Raw genomic sequence first — 13,597 nt, 5'->3', positions numbered from 1 at the left:
TTATCGCTACAAGACTATCAATTCTGGTAAGATGCGTAAGCACTTGTTGAGTGTAAGCACCACGCCTAACGGTAGGCAATTTGCTGACATGGTTGAGATAGGATACTAATATACTAAGCGCGTCTAAGAATGGGAAATTCACAGACCAGAATTATTTTGTTAATTTCTTATTTTTCCAACTCAATACTTATTAACTTCGACAGTGTATTCATTTCCTTTCAACCACTTAACCAATTTTGGCAACCAACGAGGACAGTACTGTCATCGTTTAAGTTCTCTTGACAGTGCCACTTTAGCATTTATCACCAAGTTTTGCTCCACTTGATCTTTACCAAAGCGAGCTCACTGCACTGCACTTCGCTTTACTCGGAACGGGTTGCTCACGGATACCTTCCTGGAACTGGGAAATGAGTGCGACGTGCTATGGCCAAAGCATCGACCATACCACGTGTCGTTCGGAAAGCGGCGTCCTGCACCAACATTGCAACAGTCCTCGTTCTTTTCTCGTTCCGATGCCCAGAATCATGTGAGTTTGTCGAGCCGGTTGTTAATCAGATTCCCAGTAACTATGCAGCCCGCTGGAAATGGCTGCTTGAATAATTGTCCAAAATTGTGATCGTGTCTGTCTGGCTGGCAGAATTCCTAACGTCTTTTGAACCTCAAACGCTCTTCGCAGACACGCAATTGCTTTGTCTTGTTAGCTTTGATCATCAATCCTATTTCTTGCTGGCTGGTAGCTGAGAAAGAAAGGGAAATAATAAGAATCCTAAGCTTTTGTCTACTTGCCTAAGTTATTTGTGAAATTTGAAAAAAAAAATCACCAAACTGCAAACTCTAAGGCTACATCGTTTTCCGTGCTCCTAAATGTATGCAAATTGCCACACGGAAACGCCTAATGCAATGCAATTCGAACTGCAAGCATTCCCTTTTAAATATGTTTTAATTCGCATGTCGGAAATAACTTGCCGAAAGTCGATACTTTCACTTACAACCATATCACACACCCGCAGTCCATTAAACTTTAGCCATAGGCATTCTGTGTAAAATTATTACTAATGCACAGCATCAGTATCCTGTCCAGCCAGACTCGTTCCAGACATTCTCACGCCAAATTCAATTTCACCGCCTGCTAACTATCTTTCCCAGAAATCGAACCTGAGCGAGAAAGAGAGAGAGAGCAGCCAGAGCTTAAACAGTGAAAAAAAAAGTGTACACACAAGACACAAGGTTGCGACAGATGGAGGCGCATGGTCCGTACCGGTACAACCCCGGTCCCCTATTATGCGTAATTGATAAATGTGATGAGTAAGTGTTTACAGACCAGCGGGTCCAGACCGATGGGCCAGCGTGCCAGGAGGCAAGCGCACATTACGCGCGCAAGGCGATTAATTACCGCACCACCGATCCCTGATCCTCCGGCCGCTCCGGAACGCGTGCCGAGCTGCCGCTTAGTGAGAAACCGAACGCCATCTCCAGACGAAGATGGACACTCTTTTGGCTGCTGTTCGCCTGTCCATTGTTCTGAGACTGGCATCGTGTTGTTTACAAGCGGACGACCAAGAAGAAACAATCGAGTGCTCAACACGCTCGTGTCGATTCGTGCGGCGCGTGAGTGACTCCCTAGGATACTCAAAACCGACCGATGGGATGCTCGTGTCGGGTCAGTCAGTTCCATCTCAGCCACGAACTGAACAGCACGTCTCACGCACCGGTTCACCAGCCCCAAGCGAGTGAGTACGTCCGGACGCGTCGTCTTGTTCGGATGTGCTCTCGAGAACAAACTCGTGCCGTTCTGTGTGTGTATGGTGAAAGGAAAAAAAAACGCGTGTGGAAAGGTACCTTCATTCCCGCTTTTTAAACACTTCCGCCTCGAACAAGATGTAAAAAAAACCGGAAGAAACAAAACTGTGCCACGAAAAAAAAAAGTAGGCTCCTGTTCCAGCGGAAAACAGGGGCGGGAAAAAGCTAAGAAGCAGCGCCAGTGGAAAAAGACGCGAAACACAAGCATAGTCATCATAGCAGGCCGCGCGGAACAAAGGAGGCGACTACAAAAAGGGCGATCCTTCTTACGGGTGTCCTCGGGTAAAGGTGCAATTGAGCGATGATGGCATCACCTCCACCGGCATCACCACTCGAGTCAAGCCGTTGAGAAGCGGTCGAGAACCGTTGCCTCCCAAACCAGGCAACGAACGGCACAGCGAGGACCACGGCCGGAAACAATGATCGTCTCCTGTTTCGCGGTACCTCAACCGAACATCTACCGACTTCCGACGGCAAATGGCGCGCGGTACAGCATCACCATCAGGTTCGTCATAAAAGTGCTGCAGGGGAGGAGAGTACACGCGAGCCCAGGACATCACCATCGGTTGAATTTTCTTTGTGACGCCCGTTTTCTTCCCCTTCCCCGTCGTGCTTCATTGTTGGCCGTGTGGTCCGCTTGCGTCAAAAGCCCCCGAAAAGTGTCAAAAGAGTGAAAGCGCACGCGAAAGATGCATGCAACATGTGTGAATGTTAAGATGATGATAATTACACCGTGAAAGTGTGTCCAGTGTGTGTCGTAAAAACCGAACGCCATCGAAAGTAGTGTGCGGAGTTTAGCAGTGTGGCTCTGTGCGCCGTGTTTGTGTAGTGTTGATAGCTGCAGTTACTTGTTTCGCAAGGATTTGTGCCGCCTGATTTATGGCAACGTCCACTGCAAGCGCCCATTAAACGACCCTTGTGCTATAAAAGCGGTGCGACTGCAAATCCTTGCTTTTCCCACACCGAACGACCATAAAGAGGAGTTAAAGAGGTACGTACATTCAATTTTGCCACCTTCCCCAAGAGCAGGAAAACCCTTACCATCCATGGTGTAAATGGTGACACTCAGTTACGATTTTCTGTGTAATTTAACCGAACCCAACCGGTAACGGTCGGTTTAAGTAAAAACATATGGCCGACCGTTGGAGAAAGGTGTTAGGGAAACCTGTTGGGTTGTTTCGGTGACCCAAAACGATTGTGACAGTCAAAGAGGCATCATTAACCTTTCCTCAAGAAGGGTGCTTCCTTAACCCTCCTCACTCGACAGTTCCCTTCCTCCCATTGAAGGAAGCCCCAACTCTTGAAGCGTTGGTCGTGCTCTTAACCTCAAATTTGCCCTCTTTAAGTGGAATAGTTTGCTAAACAAATTTGAACATTATCGAGAACATCAAGATCCTCCCAAGTGGAAATCGGGCATCCATAAAACCTCAACCGAAGAAACCCCCCCTATCATAAGGGTACTCTGATACTCATGGTTGTGTGTGGGGATTTGGGAAAATCTTGTGCGGAAAAAAAGGTTCCGAAAAGCAGGCCGAACACGGGGATGGGAACACGGAACAACCTCCAAAATCCCTACAGATGTCTTGTCGTTTCGCAAACCGCCATCTTCGTCGTCGAGTCAATTGTTTGCTCGTGTGGTAAAAGTTCAATATAAAGTTGCACAACCGCTGGCTGGCCTCAGGTCGGTGTGCCTCCACCACCGGCAGCACCACAGTTGCGACAAACGGATGCTTTCAAAGCAATTGGAACCGCACACCGGCACGACGCGCAACATTTCACTTACCAAGTTAAACTCTCTGGCAGCTGTGGGGATATATGGGAAGTATCTCGTTTGTGGCATATCCTAGTCGTTGCTCGAGTACCGCAACCGGACAATGAAATACGGAAATACTCACCGGAATTCAGTATTCGATTCCTGCTTTGCATTTTCAATTCCACCCCCAAACACGCCAACCCAATCGAAGACAAATGAGCGGAAACAATGTGAGCGGTGTTGGGCGTGGTGATCCCGGGCGAAGGAGAAGCAGTACCCCGGTGGCCACGAATATGGTGAAAAGCAAAATGAGAGAGAGAGAGAGAGCGAGCGAGCGAGTGAGGAACCGATCGTCGGTTTTCCCATCGATATCCATCAATCATCGTCATCCGAGGCTTTTCGGGAGGCTTTTGTTTGGGTTTGGCTCACGGGCTACTAGTGGCCGCCGTTGCGCCGTTGCCGTCTATGCCTCCGCCGCCGCCGCCCGGTGACGTCAGGGTGATTTGTCTTCGGACGCTTCGTTTGTCCTTTGGCAACTTGCTGCTGCACGTCACCTCCACCCTCGGCAACATCGCGCCCTCCGCTTTCTATTCCATTAGATCGCATAAATTTTCATCCAAATGACAGCCCGGTGTTTGGCTACGCTGGGCCCTCGCCACTGTGTATCATCCTGATGGGGCCATATGGTGTGCCGAGAGAGTGTGGCAAAAGAATTTCTGGAGCTGGGAGCAGCTGGCGGAGGAGAACTGAGGGGTGAGGTGTGATAAGAGGCAGAAGTGAGAAACCGTACCTCGCAACCGGTCCCCATCCCTGTCCACGGACCCCTTGAACCGACCTCCTGCTGTCTGGTGCGTTAGGCCTTGGTGGTGGCGCCTTGATTGCTGCTAACTTCACGACACGGTGGCCTGAAACACCGTCGTGTCGGTTCCAATGATATTGAACTGCTTGCCAACTTTCCCCGACCATCTTCCTCACCCTTATGTCGGGCCCCATACCCCTTTTCGGGCAGGATTTCTTAAACTTTTGCTCCCACAGATTCTTCCCTTTCTCTCTCGCTCCCACCCCCTCTCTCCTGGGGACATTTTTTCCTGCTGACCTGGTTTATGAGGCAAAACGGCCACACAAATGTATGGGCACATCACTCCAACTCCACCACCCCCCTCCTCCCCCCCCCCTCCGTCTCTCGTGAGGGCCAAGTGGTTCCCTTCAACCGTTGCCAATATTCAAGTTGATTGAACCGAACCGAAAATCGAAAGTGGGCGCTTGCCAAACAAAAATAACAAATTGTGTTACATATGACCTGTCTAGAAAATTGCCTCCGAACGGAATTGAATTCGATTTCGCCAAAGCGATATTGCCGGATGTGGGCAACCCGGGTAGCAGGATGGCGGATGGAAACTCTCTCCCCCTCCGGAACAGCCCGCATCGGCCGCATCGCTTCGTTGTCGGGTGATGGTGGTTTCGTTAGATTGACAGCCGAACTATCGGCAAACAGGCAAACGCGGCGTTGGGAAAGTCCCCCGAAGCCAAGGACACACACTTTTACAAATTGCTAGCAACAGGAGTTTTTCCATCCCCGCCAGCCCCCGAAGCTTTCCGTACCGCCCTGGGAACTGGCCTTTTTTCCGGCAGAACTAATGAATTGATTCATCGGACGAGGTTGAGTAAATTTGATCTTGTGTGTTGCTGTTACGGTTAGCTTTTTTTGTCACCCCCATCGTGTGTGCAGCTTTTTCTTTTTGTTTTACTGCTGAATGGCGGCTGTCATTCTTTATTTTTGTACGCTTTCCATAACCGTTTAATGGTGACCGACATAGAACGGGAAAAGTGTGTGTGTGTGAGAGAGAGAGCAAAAAAAATTAGTGACATTTTTTTTTTGCTGTTGCGTTTTGTTTTTCCGGAGTCGATGCCAATATTAATCGTCCACGGTTGAGTTGCGTCCGGGTACATGGATAAGCTTCTATCATGTTTTAGCAATCTTTCAAATTTTTCCACCCATTTTTATTACATATGCTCCGCTGTACGGAACTTTGTCGATCGTAAAGAGCAAAGTTTTATTGTTGCTGGGTGTTCCTTGTTAGCCGTTTGCCATTGTTCGTTGGCCGATCATAGATTTCCCGTCTTTTCACGGGAAAAGATCGATCGAACGAGATTGGACCGGTTGTGCGGGCAGAAGAAGTTTTCCCGGAGCCCGGAAAGTTTCGGCCCGAAAATCACGTCACTCATAAAGCAGCAACAAAAGAAGCGTAATGAAAGATCCTTCCTTAGGTTACCAATTTTTCCGGTTTTTTTACCATTTTTTCCCCTGTTGAAGGAAAAATGGCAAAAATGTTTTAGCAATAAGTGTGGTTAAGTACAGGAAATATGCTGCTTAAAATTCACTCCACACAGGCGCAAAAGCAAATGGAACGAAATAAAGTGTAAACTCAGGGTCCGAGTGACGTGCATTGCCTAACTTTAGGCGCTACCATTTTAATATGACGTGCGCGAGAGACAAATTTCAAGCATTCAAATACTGCCGCCACATGGAAAATGTTCATTATTGTGCCGAGTTTTGTTGCTTCCTTTTATCACTCTGCGTTTTGCACAAAATGGGATTCCAAATGAGAAAGTTTTGTAAGGCTTCCTGTAAGCAGGGAAAGAAAATGAAATTGCAATTGAAAGCCGATAGAAGGAAGTGGGCTTTGTTCGTATTTTTAATAAGAAGTTTTAAATCTTTTTGAGTTTGTTTTTACTTGAACGTATAGGAAAGCTTTGTTGTGCTATGCACGAAAGAATTAAAATTGTATTAAACTTTTGGTGAAAAGCACATCAATCTGTTCGTATAATTTATCGTTGTTTCAAACTTTCTTGTAAGTTTACCAAATTTTGGAAGAATATTTTGAAACTATTTACTTAAAATGTTCCAAACTCCCTTAATTTAATGCTTAAACCACCTCACTTGTTATGTTTTTCTGTGAATATTAAACGAGATTGATCAGGAGATTCATCGTTTGTTAGCAGCTCAACCTCAAGATGTAAAACCAAAAAATATGTTGCTGAGGAGACCTAATGACTTTTGGAACATCGTGTGGATTGGTTTGTCCCATTATCGATAGTTTTACATTATAAACAACTGTTTCATCCGACAATGGGCTTCGTCAGCCGTTGTCGAGCTAGTATGGCACCAGCTGCTGGACTGTTTCTCCAAACGTATGATCTTATTTTTCCATCCCGCTTTAGGTAAGCAAAGTCAAGAAATTTATTAACGCAAGACTTCTTGAGGTTATCTCACGAGGTAGAATCTACTTTGACATTTAATGTTGCAAAAATTTTAGCGTGATCAACTGTCAAAATCGAGCTGTCAAAATGTTCAAAGTCCTTTGAGGGCCAAATTCAAAAGGTTAAAGAGACATTTTCGTCCCGCGATCCGTATGTTTAAGAATGTCTGCATTAAACATTCATAGACAGGTTATGGTGCTATTTTTAATCGATCAAACTTCAATTCAAATGCCAATTTTTGGAACGCCAAGCAAATCGATAGCATTTCTAACTGACTGCCCGTTTGAATGGAAAATTACACAAATATGACGTTTGAAACATTAACCTTTTCAATATTAAATTATATTTGATGTCTGTTATCGTGAATTGTTTTAAAAATAGTCAGCTCTATGTTAACGCTCATTTTCGTGAGAGTAAACGATTCTCTTACAATTATATTTACCTCTGATGGATAAAATTAGCCACGGATGTGGAGCTCCCTTCTTTCCTAACACTGTTCAATCTGACGGTCAAAATCAGCTTCATAATGTCTACCTAGCATAGACTTCCTCAGCATAGACTTCGGTTTCAATCATCAATACAATCATTTACTATATCGACTGAAAAACACTGCATCCTACAGCAAGCTGTTCCCGATGGCAGCTTCCCACAACCGAAACGAAGCAAGTAACCCTGCCACGTGCGCAAACGTTTATTGCAAACCAAACTCCGCTACATATCCGTTTGCCAACAATTTCAATTCACCCTCCGGCCACTCGAACCAAAACGATGATTAAAGTTGTTAGGCATCACTATCTTGAGTTTATGGCCGAGCACCGAGAGATTTGGCCATCCGGGCTGTTGCGTGCCCGATATCCCGATCCTCAGTTCCAAGCGCCCCCCAAAAAAAAAGGAAAAGCAAAACCGCTTCACAATCACCATTTCGTTCATCGGGTGGAAAAATATGTCAGCAACAAACGGGCCACCAATCTCGTGAGCATAATAATAATAATAATAATGGTAGTCTCGGGGCCGGAACAAACAGCCGGGAAGCCGAGTAAAATCGGTCCATGTTTTACAAGCAATTTGTTGCTCGGTTTGGAAGGAAATTGCACACCCTCGTCCCTCCCTCGTCCCTCCTCCCTGTGGACTCTCAACCATTTTCCACCAACCATTTCCTGCTCGATTGCACGTCTCGAGAGAGCACTCGAGGTGCACGAACGGCACGAACAGCACAGCAAGGTCCCCAAATTAGTGTTAAACTTTTAATGGCAAATGACAATCTTCCGACCGTGCCCGGTTTACTTTTTCCGCCTTTCGCCCATTTGTTATCTGGTTTCCGGTTTTGCTCATCCCATTTTGTTTGTTTGGTTTGGTGCTTCAGTTTATTACGACATAATCACAGATAGTTTTATTTAACAATCAACTCCCGGATGTAAACCTCGTGGGTCCCGTTCGAGCTACGGTAAATGACTCATTTAATTTTTTGCCATTTTTTCTTTTCGTTTTGTTTAATCAACCCCAAACGGAGGGTGTATTTTTTTTTCAACCCAAAACAGCAACCCTAACTTTGCCATTTTTTCTCGCCTCGTTTCAGACAACGAACACGCATCTTACCCACTTTCACCACCAACACGACCATGGACCTAGCAGTGGCAGCCCTGCTGACGGAGGGAAATAAATCGACCACCGGAACTAGCTGCTGCCCTTCCGGCACTAACGGAAGTGTTGCCGAGATGGGTTGGACTGGTACAGCCTCCGAGCTGGAGATCGCCTGGCGCGATGGAACAGCCGCAACCAGCCTACCAACGTTGGCGGGGAAATATGCTGACCCGAACGGGACAACCGAAAGCATGTACGTACCTAAGAGTTGACAGCGGGAAAATAAAACTTTTTCCCCACACCCGGTCGGCAGTCGGACTTGTTTCACGCGAAGGAAATGCGTTAGCGAGAATTAAAAGCCCAGCGCTGTGAACGACGGGATCGTTTTCGGTGTTCTACTCTCGTTAGGATTGCTTTGCTTTTTTGCTTCAATCTGCATCCGGTGTTAAGTGGGCTTTGTGTGGATTTACGAGCGTGTAAACGAATGGACAAGTTTTCCTGTCCTGCCGAGCTTCCCGCCCAAAGCCTTGTCGGATGCGTTGTTTGCATGCGGTGCAAGGACGGATTAGATTAGCAACATTCCTGTCGTCACTTGCCGCCACTAACTTCCGGGCTAATGTACATCCGTATGAACAGAAATGTGGGTTAGAGAGAGAGAGAGAGTTTTTGAACGAAAACGATACGTTGCATTACGAAGGTTTCTTCTGCCAGCACTATGCTATGCACGGAATAAAAGTGCAAATAGCTTAAAAATGCTTGCTGCTCCATGACTTTTTTCCCGTGCTTTAGCTTCCCATTTCACTGCACAAAACGACCGGATATCCTATTGCCGGGTGACCGTACGCTTCGTATGCACACTGCATTGGGCGAGAAATTTCAACGGTTTTTATTATTTTACAACGGCTTCAGCAGTAGCTTAAACGGTGGAGCATCCTTCGTTGGCGTTATGAGAAGCATTCCCAACCCCCACCACTGAAGCCACACCGCCATTCCTCGCACCGGAATGTAGCATGAGTATGTTCTTCACGGCGCAACAGAAGTAAACAAAAGGGTGCACCGTACAGGAACGTACGCAGCCACCGAGGAACAAGTGAGCTACCGGGCGTCTCCATTGCCCGATGCAACCGGCGATGCTGCCATTGTTCTTACGCGAACGCTCTAGCGCTGCTAGCGTTGTCAAGAGTGTCGATGAGAACCAGAATTTCCAGCACAGTGTGTGTGTGTGTGTGTGTGTGGGGGGGGGGGGGGGTGAAGCAACGCCGACCGAGAGAGAGAGAGAGAGAGAAGGTCAGTGCCGGTTCCGGGGCATATTGTCCAGGACGCAGTGGTGGTAGTAGTAGTACGAGGTCACGGTGAAGAAAAACATCAAAACATCATCTCATGCCCCATGGAATCTTCTGGAGCGATTACGGAACCGGGGGGTTGTTGGAAACTTACTCCGGTGGAAGGTGGAAGTGGCCTGCCTGGAAGTTCGAGTCGAACAAGAGTATTTTACAAATGCATCGCAGCAAATGAGAATTCCGTGTATGCAAAAGTGTAGTGCGACGGACCCGTGGGGACGTGAGCGTTCGACGACGTGCGACGAATCGAAAATGCATACTATGCATGCAATGAATACACACACACTTACACAAACGGTCTCCACCTGTGTGCCGTCGTACGGTGTAGAATTTCGAACAACGAATTCGAAACAACCTGCTTCCAAGAAGATGTGTCCCGCTTGGAGTCTCCCCGTTTTCCTGGCGTGGCCCCCTTTCTTCGCAGTGCATATCTCGAAGGCATTCATGCGACTCTGGAACTACACGAATGAGATGGTGTTCGGATTGTTACACTCATTCGTTCTCTCGCTCTCGCTCTTCACTCTCGCTCTGCGCATCTCGTTCAGTCTCGAGTGGTAGCAGTGCAAAACTATTTCATTTGCGATTACCCATTTACGAAATGATGATACTAAATGGTACGAAAAGCACACCCAACGCCACACACTCGACGCCATGGTTCTGACAGCATCCCAAAGCATCGTCATCGTCCAGCTGCAAACAGACGAACACGGCACACAGCGCCACCGTTCGGGATTGAAATAATTGGTCAGTTTGAAGTGTGCTGAGTTGTGCATCTAGCTTATCACGAGCTCGGAACTGCATACCGTGGACTCGAACAGGATGGTTCTCGGCTCTCGATGGGTTTCGCTTTGCGCCGAAAATCCTGGCCGTGGTTTTTTGGCCTCCGATTTTCGGCGCTAAAGCAGTACACACCCGTAAGTGGAAATTCCGAATTTATTCAATTAAACACACATCCTCACACCAGCATCCAGTCGCCCGTCCGCTCCCAGGTCTGGGACTGACTTGTGCCCGGTTTCATCCTTAACCGAGCCACAATTAATGTAGCGTAATTAATCGTAACAACATACGAACATTCGACCGCAATTTTATCCACATTTCCATCGAGATGGCAGTTTCGGTACGTGCGCTTAATCCGTGTGGAGGCCAAAACCCCAGGGTTTTATGGTGATGGTGCTGCTTCCCGGAATCGGACGAATTACTACCATTGCCAAATGAAAATTGTGCTAACTGTTTGCACTACACTCGCCTCTGGTGTATGTGTGTTTGCGAGTATTGTTACCGCGTTTTACAAATCGTTGCAGATTTGCTACCCAAAGTAATCGACCGACTGACTGAGGTACGGTAGGGAACTAATCCAATCAGCGTTTATCATTGTGTCGAAGGGGGGGGAAACTTATAACCGAGGGGGGGTTTCGTGTGAGCATGCGAAGGGGTTTGATTTTGCTAAGCGCTGCACCACTCGTATTACGATTAAAAAGCTACACAACGAGCTTTCCGTTCGAGTGTTTGTATCGAACTCAGAAGCCGTAAAAACTCGCACTCGCCGGTTTCGATCAAACGAATGCTTTGATTTTCCCGTAAAACAATGGATGGGTGGGAGGGAATGGTGAGGCAAACTGGGGGGGGGGGGGGGGGGGGTAAACTGTGCTACTGGCATCAACTTCACAGCACGCACAACACAAAACTCCGTCCCAAGCTGAAGGGCTTCGAGCCCGGGTGTGCTTCATTGTACCGACAAGTGTACTTGTCGAGTGAGCGTGCGTGTATATCACCACATCATAGGGAAAAGTTTTCCATTGGTGCTTCCGGCCGACCACCCTGTGGAAACTCGAGCCCCAGTAGCACAGGATGTTACAGGATGCAGAAAATGCTGGGAAAGGCCCGTCACCCGTTGATTATGATGTTTAAAACTCACGACGCCACACGTGGAGTTTGGTAAGGCACCAGTTTTGGAAGCTTTCCCCAAACCCCCCCCCCCCCCCACTTTCTGGATGGAGTGCACTGACGAGGCGTTGTTTGAATTGATTTTTAACAATGTTTGAACGGGGGTTGGAAACGATGGTTGGGAACTTGTTCCAGGAACAGCACCTTTGCTGGATGATGTGGTACGGATATTGGTTACATAGCAGTTAGGAACGATTAGCTGGGAATTATTTACATCAATTATAAAGTAACCTTGCGGGAAGCCATTGAGCTGGACTGATGTTTGTATAAGCTCCACAAATAACACAATTTAAAGCACAACACGAGCTGATTAGAGCACCTACGGTCGGTAATCAGATAAGTGGAACGGGCGAAGAAACACTCTCGGGAATGTTTGTATTCGGTGTCGTCTGGCAGTGACAGGTGTACAGGAAGCTACTTCTGCGTGGTGAAACCTGTTGATGGCATTGAGTGGCCCAGCTCTATTCATCTACGTTTAGATTGCGTTATAATCCGTTCCCTCACACCGCAGGGAAACCTCTTAAATATAGTGCTTCGTAATATATGTCAGTGCAATTCATTGTGTTTGTTACAGTTTCAACACTTTGGTAGCTCAAATTGCGCTGAAGGACGATTTCAAACGGATTCCTGTGAAGCACGCGTGTTGGCTGAATCTGTGACTTTGAATCCACACGCGAACGTGAACTTGCATCCTTCACTTTCTCCACGTGAATTTCGCAAAACACTCTTGCCGAGTAGACTGGCAACCCGAATTGTGACCTTGGCCCCCAGCTAGGGCGAGTATGAACGGCTAGAGACTCACTTCACGACCGTTTCATTTCGTCCAGTCATGATGACATGTTTGGCTGTCTGCCTAATCCCTGGGGTGGATACCGAACAGCGCCTGAAGAGAGTGTGCGAGTGAGAGATAAGATGTTTTATTTTCTAGAGTGTGTTAGCAAAGCAAGACAAATAAATCAAAAGAAATGCGAAATTTTGAAACTTCATTGTGAGCATTATGAAGTCGCTGAAGTCACACGTACGCAGCCACTTCAACAGTGTGAGCTACTGGGCGTCTCCATCGTCGAAATAACGATACGATAAGTGCAATGCAATTTTAAAAGCTCTTTAAACTATTTTATTCAGGGCAGAGGGAAAAATGTTTTGAGTCGCTTTAGAAAATGAAAACTCAAATTAAGATATTTTGTAAACGAAGTGAGCCAGTAATGGAGGAAACATTTAATTACTTTTAATAAAAAAGCACCCAGAGTCAAAGCACCGACAAAGTGAATAATGTTGCACCACAACAACAACAAAAAATAACAGAAAACCAGCTTCCAAGAAATAAATGAAACGATCGAATTCAAAAATGGACACCCGGGACATGCAAAACCATGGACCACACGATGCATCTGACATTCAAAACCGGCCAGCGATGCGGCGCTGAATAATTTCTGCGACATTTCAAAGTGTTCTTTTATTCTACTGCTGTCCTTCATCTCCTATATACAACAACCATCTCGACAGCATCCTGTTAATCTATTCAATTGAAATTTAATGAATTTGATTCGCAAAAGCATTCGTCCTCGGCGTCCCAGATGAGCAGAATGTTAAAAATGTACGGTCACTCGGAGCTTACGCTTTGACCGATGCTATTCGAAGCGCTTCGTTTTTCATATTTTGCTAGTATATTTTTGACTTGTTCCATTTTTACCTCTTTGTGTGTGTGTGTTTTCTTTTTTTTTCTCCCCTGCAGGCAAAATATGGACTTCTTCTCGATACTGCCACTGTGGCGATTGATCGTGTGGAACGTACTGTTCGCGGGCATCGTCATTACGGCCACCGTCGGTAATCTGATCGTGGTGTGGATCGTCCTCTCCCACAAGCGGATGCGCACCGTGACCAACTACTTTCTCGGTAGGTAATCCGATCGGGTCCC

At 46.8% G+C, this 13,597-nt stretch overlaps 1 protein-coding gene across 3 annotated transcripts in view; it reads left to right on the top strand.

The window, feature by feature from the left end:
• Positions 1–1,581: 1,581 nt before the first annotated feature.
• The window catches only part of LOC118505604 (tachykinin-like peptides receptor 99D), a 20,344-nt gene continuing 8,328 nt past the window's right edge, over positions 1,582–13,597 (top strand). For 2 of the 3 annotated variants that reach the window (XM_036041634.1, XM_036041635.1), the window contains exons 1-3: positions 1,733–2,791; positions 8,391–8,648; positions 13,415–13,575. In XM_036041634.1, the coding sequence (XP_035897527.1) occupies positions 8,434–8,648; positions 13,415–13,575 (376 nt within the window). In that variant the 5' untranslated portion in view covers positions 1,733–2,791; positions 8,391–8,433. Of the gene's footprint in view, positions 2,792–8,390; positions 8,649–13,414; positions 13,576–13,597 lie in introns of all 3 variants that reach the window. The other variant, XM_036041633.1, reaches the window with a different exon arrangement.

This window comes from Anopheles stephensi, chromosome 2 (assembly GCF_013141755.1).
Source record: "Anopheles stephensi strain Indian chromosome 2, UCI_ANSTEP_V1.0, whole genome shotgun sequence".
Taxonomy (NCBI): Eukaryota; Metazoa; Arthropoda; class Insecta; order Diptera; family Culicidae; genus Anopheles; species Anopheles stephensi.
The sequence above is the reverse complement of the archived record's forward strand: the minus strand, read 5'-3'. Positions and strand labels throughout refer to the sequence as shown.